Source organism: Euprymna scolopes, chromosome 24 (genome assembly GCF_053919585.1).
Source record: "Euprymna scolopes isolate OS-2025 chromosome 24, ASM5391958v1, whole genome shotgun sequence".
In the NCBI taxonomy this organism is placed as follows: Eukaryota; Metazoa; Mollusca; class Cephalopoda; order Sepiida; family Sepiolidae; genus Euprymna; species Euprymna scolopes.
This window is the reverse complement of record NC_136505.1, coordinates 75,718,657-75,732,494: the sequence shown is the minus strand read 5'-3', so window position 1 is coordinate 75,732,494 and position 13,838 is coordinate 75,718,657. Positions and strand designations below refer to the sequence as shown.

Genomic DNA, 13,838 nt, shown 5'->3' with positions numbered 1-13,838 from the left:
CTACGTGCTTGTTCTTTCAGCTCCGCTTCTCAGGTTTGAAGCACGTCTGTTCACTTTCGTGACCAAACCCCAACTCTTCAATCTAATCTTCTTGACCTCTTGACCTGTCAGTTCCATTACATCAAAAGCACACGTCTCCTAATGTGTGACCTCTGTTACATATGCAACTGTTGAAGGTCATTTTGTTTATTTTTAACTTAGCTAATTTCTGTAAACATCTTCAGTTAAAACCCATTGTTACATTCAAAATCTTTAAACACGTTTTTGAAAATTTTTTTTGTTTGTTACTGAGATCTGCATTTTTTATAACCTCTCGACCCTTTATTCCTAACTAGCGGGGGTACCCGGCGTTGCCCGAGTGTTTGTTTCCGGGACGGGGGGGGGGGAGTTTTAAAAAATGTTATGGTAGGTAAGTAGGAAGGATCAAACCCGGAGTCATGAGTAAAAGTAGGAAAATAAAGTGTGAAAAAAAAAACAAAAAAAACAAACATCTGCAACATTAACAGTTCGGCCACCAAGAAAAGTCCATTCCAGTTGTTTAGGAAAAAAAAAAAAAAGACTACGGTAGGTCGGCGCGAACGTGAAAATATAATGTGAATTGTCCAGCACGCTAACCACTACGCCACAGAGCACTGCAGCTTAGTTTAATGATTTTAAATAACTTCACATGAAAGAACTACGAAGCCAAACCGGTGTTCTCTTCTCAACTGTTCCTTGTGAACGATCCCCAAACGGTGTTAAGTGGTGGCAGGGGGAGGAGGAATTTATTAGAGAGAAAATATTTTACCACTTCCATTGATCTTAACCGATTTTGGCCGTGACTTCTCAGCAGAAAAAGTATAGAAATCTAAGATTATCGAGGAATTTGAGAAATAATAAGCCTATAACACACCTCAGATATTGTTCTGCCGTTTGTGCATATTATATTTGCATGAAATATCTTGATATTTAATCCTATTAAGGTCAAAATCCGACGGGAAAAAATGAGTTCATTTTATTTATATAGAGATTAAAATATAGTTACATTTCATTTTTCCCTCCACATTGTTGATTATGAAAAAGGATGACAAAGTCAATCCATTCACTGAAGGCTTCATGTTTATTCGTTCAGTCTAACATCGGTAGTGGAATATTAGACGTCGCCATTTTTTTTAAAGGGAAAAAACTTATCTTGATGTATTCACTTTGTGATATATTTACATCCGCTTTTTTTTTCCATGAGTTAATTGCAAATCAGTCAGTTCCAGCTTGCTGCCACCATGTAATATTTTATATTGGATGGCACAATATTGATAAGAACGAACACACGAGGTATATTTTACTAGGCGTTTTTATTTACTGTCGAAAAGAATTAACAAACTCGATCCAAGGGCGGCAACTCTTAAAAACTGAAAAGCTCTCTACATTGTGACAATTCCATCTTTGTATTTTAACCTATTGCCATGGAAATAAATGGAGTGGGATTTCCTTAATCTCCTGTTGGTCAATGTCGTACCACACTGGGGATCATCGTGAATTGACTTTTTGAGTGTGGCAGAACATTTGATTAAGATGTAGCGGTTAACAAACTATTTTATATATGCAGATCAATGCCCTTTGCCAACGTGATTTGGCAAGACTGACCAACCGCAGAGTGCATTGATTTTAGCTGTCCCCTAAAGGACTATTTTTAGGCCTTTGGAAACTCAGCTGATTTGGGCAGAGAGACACCAGCCAGCGACCAGAACAGATCTCTCTCACAGCACTCCTAACACCGCTACTCACTAGCTACTGCCATCCATCGCTCACCTACCCAACCATCAGCAGACGACACCCAGCCAGGCAGATTCCTTTGCCCTTTCTTTCTTTTCAGTTCGAGAAACAATCTCGTCTTTGTTCTGCAATAAACCCCTTTTGTTGTTACTTGTTTCAAGGTGTTTTGTTGTTCTTGTGATTATTAATTAAATTATTAGGAGAGTAATGAACCTACATTTGTTCCCCTAAAATACTTCCTGATGTTTTGTATGCATCGAAATGTTTTGTATGCATCTAAATATGTTTTGTATACATCTAAATATGTCTTACATTTATCTAAATATGTCTTACATTTATCTAAATATGTCTTACATTTATCTAAATATGTCTTACATTTATCTAAATATGTCTTACATTTATCTAAATATGTCTTACATTTATCTAAATATGTCTTACATTTATCTTAATATGTCTTACATTTATCTTAATATGTCTTACATTTATCTTAATATGTCTTACATTTATCTTAATATGTCTTACATTTATCTTAATATGTCTTGTATGCATCTAAATATTTTGCTTACATCTAAATATGTTTTGTATACATCTAAATATGTTTTGCAAACATATTTAGATGTATACAAAACATTTATATACATCTAAATATGTTTTGCATACATCTAAATGTTTTGTATGTATATAATTGTTTTGTATACATCTAAATATGTTTTGTATGCATCTAAATATGTTTTGTATGCATCTAAATATGTTTTGTATGCATCTAAATATGTTTTGTATGTATATAAATGTTTTGTATACATCTAAATATGTTTTATGAATATAAATGTTTTGCAACATCTAAATATGTTTTGCAACATCTAAATATGTTTTGCATTCATCTAAACATGTTTTGCATTCATCTAAATATGTTTTGCATTCATCTAAATATGTTTTGCATTCATCTAAATATGTTTTGCATTCATCTAAATATGTTTTGCATTCATCTAAATATGTTTTGCATAATCTAAATATGTTTTGCATACATCTAAATATGTTTTGCATAATCTAAATATGTTTTGCATAATCTAAATATGTTTTGCATTCATCTAAATATGTTTTGCATTCATCTAAATATGTTTTGCATTCATCTAAATATGTTTTGCATTCATCTAAATATGTTTTGCATTCATCTAAATATGTTTTGCATTCATCTAAATATGTTTTGCATTCATCTAAATATGTTTTGCATTCATCTAAATATGTTTTGCATACATCTAAATATGTTTTGCATACATCTAAATATGTTTTGCATACATCTAAATATGTTTTGCATACATCTAAATATGTTTTGCATTCATCTAAATATGTTTTGCATTCATCTAAATATGTTTTGCATTCATCTAAATATGTTTTGCATAATCTAAATATGTTTTGCATAATCTAAATATGTTTTGCATTCATCTAAATATGTTTTGCATTCATCTAAATATGTTTTGCATTCATCTAAATATGTTTTGCATTCATCTAAATATGTTTTGCATTCATCTAAATATGTTTTGCATAATCTAAATATGTTTTGCATAATCTAAATATGTTTTGCATTCATCTAAATATGTTTTGCATTCATCTAAATATGTTTTGCATTCATCTAAATATGTTTTGCATTCATCTAAATATGTTTTGCATTAATCTAAAGGTTTTGCATAATCTAAATATGTTTTGCATAATCTAAATATGTTTTGCATTCATCTAAATATGTTTTGCATTCATCTAAATATGTTTTGCATAATCTAAATATGTTTTGCATTCATTTAAATATGTTTTGCATTCATCTAAATATGTTTTGCATTCATCTAAATATGTTTTGCATTCATCTAAATATGTTTTGCATAATCTAAATATGTTTTGCATAATCTAAATATGTTTTGCATAATCTAAATATGTTTTGCATAATCTAAATATGTTTTGCATTCATCTAAATATGTTTTGCATTCATCTCAATGTTTTGCATGCATTTAAATATGTTTTGTATGTACATAAATATGTTTTGTATGCATCTAAATGTTTTGTATACATCTAAATGTTTTGTATACATCTAAATGTTTTGTATACATCTAAATATATTTTGCATGCATCTAAATATGTTTTGCATGCATCTAAATATGTTTTGTATGTACATAAATATGTTTTGCATGCATCTAAATATGTTTTGTATGTACATAAATATGTTTTGTATGCATCTAAATATGTTTTGTATACATCTAAATATGTTTTGTATACATCTAAATATGTTTTGTATACATCTAAATATGTTTTGTATACATCTAAATATGTTTTGTATACATCTAAATATGTTTTGTATACATCTAAATATGTTTTGCATACATCTAAATATGTTTTGCATACATCTAAATATGTTTTGCATGCATCTAAATATGTTTTGCATGCATCTAAATATGTTTTGCATGTACATAAATATGTTTTGTATGTACATAAATATGTTTTGTATGTACATAAATATGTTTTGTATGTACATAAATATGTTTTGTATGTACATAAATATGTTTTGTATGTACATAAATATGTTTTGTATACATCTAAATATGTTTTGTATACATCTAAATATGTTTTGTATACATCTAAATATGTTTTGTATACATCTAAATATGTTTTGTATACATCTAAATATGTTTTGCATTCATCTAAATATGTTTTGCATTCATCTAAATATGTTTTGCATGTATATAAATATGTTTTGTATACATCTAAATATGCTTTATGTATATAAATGTTTTGCAACATCTAAATATGTTTTGCATACATCTAAATATGTTTTGCATACATCTAAATATGTTTTGCATACATCTAAATATGTTTTGCATACATCTAAATATGTTTTGCATACATCTAAATATGTTTTGCATACATCTAAATATGTTTTGCATACATCTAAATATGTTTTGCATACATCTAAATATGTTTTGCATACATCTAAATATGTTTTGCATACTTCTAAATATGTTTTGCATACTTCTAAATATGTTTTGCATACTTCTAAATATGTTTTGCATACTTCTAAATATGTTTTGCATACTTCTAAATATGTTTTGCATACTTCTAAATATGTTTTGCATACTTCTAAATATGTTTTGCATACTTCTAAATATGTTTTGCATACTTCTAAATATGTTTTGCATACATCTAAATATGTTTTGCATACATCTAAATATGGTTTGCATACATCTAAATATGGTTTGCATACATCTAAATATGGTTTGCATACATCTAAATATGGTTTGCATACATCTAAATATGGTTTGCATACATCTAAATATGTTTTGTATACTTCTAAATATGTTTTGTATACATTTAAATATGTTCTGTATACATCTAAATTTGTTTTGTATACATCTAAATATGTTTTGCATACATCTAAATATGTTTTGCATACATCTAAATATGTTTTGCATACATCTAAATATGGTTTGCATACATCTAAATATGGTTTGCATACATCTAAATATGGTTTGCATACATCTAAATATGTTTTGCATACATCTAAATATGTTTTGCATACATCTAAATATGTTTTGTATACATCTAAATATGTTTTGTATACATCTAAATATGTTTTGTATACATCTAAATATGTTTTGCATGCATCTAAATGTTTTGCATGCATCTAAATGTTTTGCATGCATCTAAATGTTTTGCATGCATCTAAATATGTTTTGCATGCATCTAAATATGTTTTGCATGCATCTAAATATGTTTTGCATACATCTAAATATGTTTTTGATACATCTAAATATGTTTTAGATACATCTAAATATGTTTTGCATACATTTAAATATGTTTTGTATACATCTAAATATGTTTTGTATACATCTATATGTTTTGTATACATCTATATGTTTTGTATACATCTATATGTTTTGTATACATCTATATGTTTTGTATACATCTATATGTTTTGCATACATCTAAATATGTTTTGCATACATCTAAATATGTTTTGCATACATCTAAATATGTTTTGCATACATCTAAATATGTTTTGCATACATCTAAATATGTTTTGCATACATCTAAATATGTTTTGCATACATCTAAATATGTTTTGCATACATCTAAATATGTTTTGCATACATCTAAATATGTTTTGCATACATCTAAATATGTTTTGCATACATCTAAATATGTTTTGCATACATCTAAATATGTTTTGTATACATCTAAATATGTTTTGTATACATCTAAATATGTTTTGTATACATCTAAATATGTTTTGTATACATCTAAATATGTTTTGTATACATCTAAATATGTTTTGTATACATCTAAATATGTTTTGTATACATCTAAATATGTTTTGTATACATCTAAATATGTTTTGTATACATCTAAATATGTTTTGTATACATCTAAAATATGTTTTGTATACATCTAAACAGAAAAAAGAAAAAGTTAGAAAGGAAGAAAGAGAGATAAAATTCAGTTTAATAGCGATGAAAAATTAATGCTTTAGAGATGTGGCCGAAATAATAAAACATAACAAAAAAGGTGTTTAAACAAAAAAGCAAAGAACTCATATCCAGAAGAGACTCTAAAGCGTTTTAATTGAAAATCCACTTTTATTTTTAGAAAAAAAAAAGCAGAGAATATATATTCCTGTACTCACAACAAAACACCCAAAAATAAAACTAAAAATGCCATCACATAGAACACTATTTAAAAAGTTGCCAGTTTAAAACAAGTACAATTATTATATGTGCTAATTAACAATAGTTGAACGTTGATTTAAATTTACAACAAGATTCATCAACTCAAATGATCTGCGCAGACAACAGTGAAGATTCATTTAAATGTGTCTCTTCAAAATTTGTAGACTCACTCGTAACTAACACATACCAACAGTGCAGGTCCACTTGCATTCAACACATACCAACAGTGCAGGTCCACTTGCATTCAACACATACCAACAGTGCAGATCCACTTGCATTCAACACATACCAACAGTGCAGATCCACTTGCATTCAACACATACCAACAGTGCAGATCCACTTGCATTCAACACATACCAACAGTGCAGATCCACTTGCATTCAACACATACCAACAGTGCAGATCCACTTGCATTCAACACATACCAACAGTGCAGATCCACTTGCATTCAACACATACCAACAGTGCAGATCCACTTGCATTCAACACATACCAACAGTGCAGATCCACTTGCATTCAACACATACCAACAGTGCAGATCCACTTGCATTCAACACATACCAACAGTGCAGATCCACTTGCATTCAACACATACCAACAGTGCAGATCCACTTGCATTCAACACATACCAACAGTGCAGATCCACTTGCATTCAACACATACCAACAGTGCAGATCCACTTGCATTCAACACATACCAACAGTGCAGATCCACTTGCATTCAACACATACCAACAGTGCAGATCCACTTGCATTCAACACATACCAACAGTGCAGATCCACTTGCATTCAACACATACCAACAGTGCAGATCCACTTGCATTCAACACATACCAACAGTGCAGATCCACTTGCATTCAACACATACCAACAGTGCAGATCCACTTGCATTCAACACATACCAACAGTGCAGATCCACTTGCATTCAACACATACCAACAGTGCAGATCCACTTGCATTCAACACATACCAACAGTGCATATTCACTTGCATTCAACACATACCAACAGTGCAGATCCACTTGCATTCAACACATACCAACAGTGCATATTCACTTGATTTCAACACATGCCAACAGTGCATATTCACTTGCATTCAACACATGCCAACAGTGCAGATCCACTTGCATTCAACACATGCCAACAGTGCAGATCCACTTGCATTCAACACATGCCAACAGTGCAGATCTACTTGCATTCAACACATGCCAACAGTGCAGATCCACTTGCATTCAACACATGCCAACAGTGCAGATCCACTTGCATTCAACACATACCAACAGTGCAGATCCACTTGCATTCAACACATACCAACAGTGCAGATCCACTTGCATTCAACACATACCAACAGTGCAGATCCACTTGCATTCAACACATACCAACAGTGCAGATCCACTTGCATTCAACACATACCAACAGTGCAGATCCACTTGCATTCAACACATACCAACAGTGCAGATCCACTTGCATTCAACACATACCAACAGTGCAGATCCACTTGCATTCAACACATACCAACAGTGCAGATCCACTTGCATTCAACACATACCAACAGTGCAGATCCACTTGCATTCAACACATACCAACAGTGCAGATCCACTTGCATTCAACACATACCAACAGTGCAGATCCACTTGCATTCAACACATACCAACAGTGCAGATCCACTTGCATTCAACACATACCAACAGTGCAGATCCACTTGCATTCAACACATACCAACAGTGCAGATCCACTTCCATTCAACACATACCAACAGTGCAGATCCACTTGCATTCAACACATACCAACAGTGCAGATCCACTTGCATTCAACACATACCAACAGTGCAGATCCACTTGCATTCAACACATACCAACAGTGCAGATCCACTTGCATTCAACACATACCAACAGTGCAGATCCACTTGCATTCAACACATACCAACAGTGCAGATCCACTTGCATTCAACACATACCAACAGTGCAGATCCACTTGCATTCAACACATACCAACAGTGCAGATCCACTTGCATTCAACACATACCAACAGTGCAGATCCACTTGCATTCAACACATACCAACAGTGCAGATCCACTTGCATTCAACACATACCAACAGTGCAGATCCACTTGCATTCAACACATACCAACAGTGCAGATCCACTTGCATTCAACACATACCAACAGTGCAGATCCACTTGCATTCAACACATACCAACAGTGCAGATCCACTTGCATTCAACACATACCAACAGTGCAGATCCACTTGCATTCAACACATACCAACAGTGCAGATCCACTTGCATTCAACACATACCAACAGTGCAGATCCACTTGCATTCAACACATACCAACAGTGCAGATCCACTTGCATTCAACACATACCAACAGTGCAGATCCATTTACATGTGTCTCTTTAAAATTTGTACTCACTCGTAACTAACACATACCAACAGTGCATATCCACTTGCATTCAACACATACCAACAGTGCAGATTCACTTGTAAATAATGCATACCAACAATTGTGTTGAAACATTTTCAAACTCACTTGCACTATGGACTTTGACACCAGCAAACACTCACTCGAATCATCTGCTCGTGTGCAGAAACATTTGCACTCCTCACTTTGACAGTCTTTACTAATGTACATCCAATACATCTGCACGTTTATTTTATCATTTTCTTTTTTTACTCACGTTCACCCCTAACAAAGCATATCGCCACTTGGATGTAAAGGGCTACTTTTTGGGGGCGTGCCTAGGAAAGATTTACAAGATGTTGGTTTATGTTACATTTAAACTTCTGCATATCAGTACAGGTAGCAAGAAGGGAATTCCAAAGTCTAGCTGTTTTAGGGAAGAAACTATTAGAGAAGAAACCTTTCTGGCATTTAGGGACTTCAACAGTGAAGGGGTGAGATTTTGTTAAGCGGGTTTGTTGGGGATATGTACGTCAAGGGGACACAAGTGCAACAAGTTCATCAGCATCCCACAATATTTTGAATATGATCAATTATTGAGGGAGAGTGCCTTGTCATATTGTCCTGCGTTTACTGCTTGGCATTCCTAACAAAACCTTTGGATTGTATATCTTTCAAAAAATTCATTTTTTCAGTGCATAACAATTTCAGCCAATCAGATCTTATTAAAATGTATCAGCAGCATCTCACCAAGCAGTATTCATCTTTTCACGCAGCCATTCATTTGGGGGCTTTGTCCCCTGGCCTCAACATTGTCTCCGCTGACTGCACCTGCTCCACAAATCCTTGCCATCTCACTACTATGATGACAGTAGTGGCAACTCTGATCCTACATCAACAATAACTATCAAAATCTTTAACTTCACAGCAAGTACAGTATCTCATTTCCTACCAAAAAACTAGCAGTATCTTGATTCTGCCTTTCTAGCTCCAGGTGATGTCCGCTTGACCGGACCTACCTTTAATGTTCATGTTTGCTTCAGTTTGTATTGTCAGCAGTGAAAAAAAAATGGTGACCACTGAAAACCATTAGAAAATGCATTGGATAATAAAAACTACTTGTCAGCAACAAGTATCAGGTGGAGCCTGCCTAAAACAAACACTTATGGTGGACGATTCATCTCGAATGTTTGAACATTTCCCTTGATGCTGTCTAGGATTTTATCCTAGGATTGCTGAAAGCTGCTCCAATGTATTGTCCCAGTAAAACTTAGTGTTACGTTTAAGCAGTTCTCTGAAAGGTGACATAACAGGTGCCTGGGTAAACGCATATGAAACCTGGTTAATTAGGCCAAAGAAAGATCTAATCCTGTTATATTTGTCAAAGATGGAAAGTCTCTGATGTCCTCAACTAATTTTTGACATGGTTTATACGCTGATAGGCTGATATCAAAACCAGCAAACTCCACATTATCTTTCACAAAATGGAATTTGGGTTGAATATGATTTCATTTTCAGCACAAACCATGATGTATCTAATAGTGTGTCAAAAAGATAGTGCTACATCATTCCATAAAATGGAATTATCCATGTGACAGGTCACATGAGGGAAGCCCTCTGAAATGGTGTAAATCTCATTGGGTAGCCATCATCGGAAACCTTGGAGAACTTGCAAATACCAGTATCTGTCACATTCTGTGATGAAAGTGGTGGCATCCTGCACTTTTGCACCAAGGGGACACTGTGATATCCATTTCAGGCATTGGGAATATTTTCTATTTTTTCCTGAAGGTATTATATTGACAATATTGAATGGAGAGGGTGTGTGGTGTGTCTCTTATTTCGTGGCTGCATTTAAAAATTCTGCAGGTCGATTGTTCTACATGGGCTGCTGACTTTTTTTGGAGAACTGTCATTATTCTGGAGCACCTTGTTGTTGGTGGCCCAACTGGCACTGGTTCAATGATGGTTACTGCAACATCAGCATCTAGTTGGGATTTGACAACTTCTTTCCAATGGTAGGGGACTAATTTTTTTTCAATTACTCAATTTTTTAGAATAATAAGATTTTGAATTACCAATAACTTAATTAAATTTGTTGCTATGGCAATTTCTTTGTTGTTCGTGGGAAAATCGAAAATTATTTTCAAATCTTTAAATAAAACTGGATGCTTATGCACTTTTGTTACCATGCTAGTTTTTAAAACATAGTATTTTCAAAGTTAAAATCATGTTTTACGATATCTTTTTTATTAAATTTTAAATGAAAGTAGAGCATGTTTCCCATGTTAAGAATGGCTTTCTAAATAACAACGTTCTTATTTCAGTACAGTAATAAAAGTGCATAAGTACCCAAAGCTGTCAAAATTCAAAAGTAATTTTTATGTGGAATTGAAGTATAATGGCAAACGTTAAGTATTTTAGGGTCCTAAACGAATAAGAAACAATATTTTTCGAAGGAGCCACTATTCTAGAAAAGAACCGAAATATGGACATTAGCTACGGTATGGAACATATTAACGTGTCACACATGTGAAACGGGATACTGTTGTTTGTTCGATATTGTGGAAAAAATAAGGGAGGCTCCAATACTAAGAAGGAGATGGAGGTCTGAGAAGGTCGGTTCTACGCTGAGGCGTTTTGACTGCCATTTTATGTTGTTACAGGGAAAAGTAGTTATAGTTATAGTTGGTTATATATTGAACATGCCTTGGCCAGTGTTGTCATATTGAACATGCCTTGGCCAGTGTTGTCATATTGAACATGCCTTGGCCAGTGTTGTCATTAAGACATTTATAAGTTTTTGAGAATGTTGAAAACGAAAATAACATTTAAAATTCCAGCAAACGAGTAGTTTCCAAGATATGAAGAAATGTTAGTTTAAAGAAAGTGGGGTATCACTTTTCTATAATAATTTAACGTATAATGATCACCCAATTTATGGCCACCACTAATGTAAAACTTGAATTTAAGCCACTGAAATACACATTTGCCGAATTTTTGTTGGAGGAGCGTCAACGTGTGAGTACTCAATTTACGTAAAATTCTTCATATCTTGGAAACTACTCGTTTGCTGGAATTTTAAACGTTATTTTTGTTTTCAACATCCTCAAACACTTATAAATGTCTTAATTTTCCAAGTTTTTTTTCTATAGTGTGGAAAGTCGATTGTCTGTCCCCTTGCTGATCTTATATTCCCAATAGGTGTCGCTAGCAGTGTATCATTCAAAAACAAGATGGTGGGAAGTTTTTCTTCGATAAAATTTCTCATAATATTTGATTTTCTTAAATAAAAAAAAAACTACTTGATCGATTTACGTAATTTTTGGAATATGACATTTTCATGCAGTGACAAGTACGTACATTATAAAGATTTTTTTCAGATTTTTATAGTAAAAAAGATTATTAGTGGTCCATTTATAGACTTGCACCGTTTTTTTATACTGCTTTTAAAGTGTTACGTGACGAGGTAGGTTGCTAAGCAGTACCTCGGCTAGCATTTTATCTGTTACTTGCCGACATATATACATATTCCAAGTCTAGGTGTGGTGTGAGGTATGCTGCAGACAGGGAGGGGCCTCAGCGGAATGCGGGAGTCGTTGCCGTTGGTTCCTTTCGGAGCTAATTCAACATCTCACCAGAGTCAACTAGCGGTTAACTTGGGAGTCAGTTAACCGCCGGTTAACTGACTCCCAAGTTCGGGTCGCAAAATAACGATCATTTTGCAACCTTTAAACTGGCCCCATCTCGGATCATCTAGCCCTACTATGGTCGGAATTAAATTTTCGACAATATGAAGAAAAAAAAAAAATTATTTAACTTGCAAAAAGTGTGGTAATGTTTTAGCAGTTCAAATGTTTTATGTTTTTACTTACCTGGCTTAGGGTGGAATATCGTTATGGTTGGTCTCAGAATATCCTACTCCCAAGCTAAGAAGCACCTTCTTGTCCGCTACCTAAGGCGTCTCAAACCAGGAAAACCAACGTGTCCGATCATGTCAGTTTTTGCATTCATCTAGATTCCATATCGAATGCAGTAAAAAAAATAAATAAAAAAAAAAAAAAAAAAAAAAAAGGTAAACGTTTTTTTACTTACCACACCCAACGGTTTCCGCAAAAAATACGTCGAAGCATAAGATATCCATCCGAGAATAAAAATCGCAATTTGTTGCGAACGAAGCTGCGTTAAATTTTGGAAAACCATTTTTTTTTTATTGAAACAAATGGTAAACAGGTCGAAAAAGTTGAGAGTTGGCAATATAAAGTTTGTGTATTATTTTTTACAGAAATCAAGAGACTGAGATATTTTGATCTCTGTTAAGATATTTCTAATAGGGATAATTCCAATGAAAAAACAAGAAAAGAGCTGTTAAAAAGCGTACAAAAAGGTATTGCTTTTTCTTCGAACATTTTGATAATGACAACACACGAAACTGGACATCCTTTTATTTCACCACAAAGGGGGATAACAATGATTACCATTGAGTTCAAGGGGAACTAACTCTAATTAAACTGTGTCAAAATACATTTAACGTCAAAAAAATTATTGTAAGGAAATAATTTAAGAATGTTCGAAAAATAACAATAAAAAAAATAATAGCATAAATACTTACATTTTTTCTTTTTTTTTTTAACCTCTTAAAGTTATAAAGATCGGTGTAATTAATTCCATGAATAGAACTATTTTGTACGACTTTTATGTCCATTTACCAAGACCAACATCAAGATAAAAATAATCCTTAATAAACTTTGTCTAGAATCCTTATTCCAATTCTGATTTTGATTCCAGAAAATATCTAAAAGTTAGAGATAAAGGGGTCTTAAGAAGAAATTTAAATTCAGGGAATCCTTTTTTAACGGCATCTAATAGCTATGGATCAAATTTAATGCAAATCTGAAATATTTGAATACCGATATTATACCCTTTGAAAACCCATTAAAATACTACAAATTGAACTGAAATTTGGGGAATATATTGAAGG

The 13,838-nt window shown here is 33.0% G+C and overlaps 1 protein-coding gene across 2 annotated transcripts in view; it reads right to left on the bottom strand.

The window, feature by feature from the left end:
- The window catches only part of LOC145246772 (sugar phosphate exchanger 3-like), a 105,411-nt gene extending 92,075 nt beyond the window's left edge, over window positions 1-13,336 (bottom strand). The window contains exon 1 of one of the 2 annotated variants that reach the window (XM_080108555.1): window positions 12,953-13,336. In XM_080108555.1, coding sequence (XP_079964681.1) covers window positions 12,953-13,060 — 108 coding nt within the window. In that variant the 5' untranslated portion in view covers window positions 13,061-13,336. The remainder of the gene's footprint in view (window positions 1-12,952) is intronic. The other variant, XM_080108556.1, reaches the window with a different exon arrangement.
- Window positions 13,337-13,838: the final 502 nt, after the last annotated feature.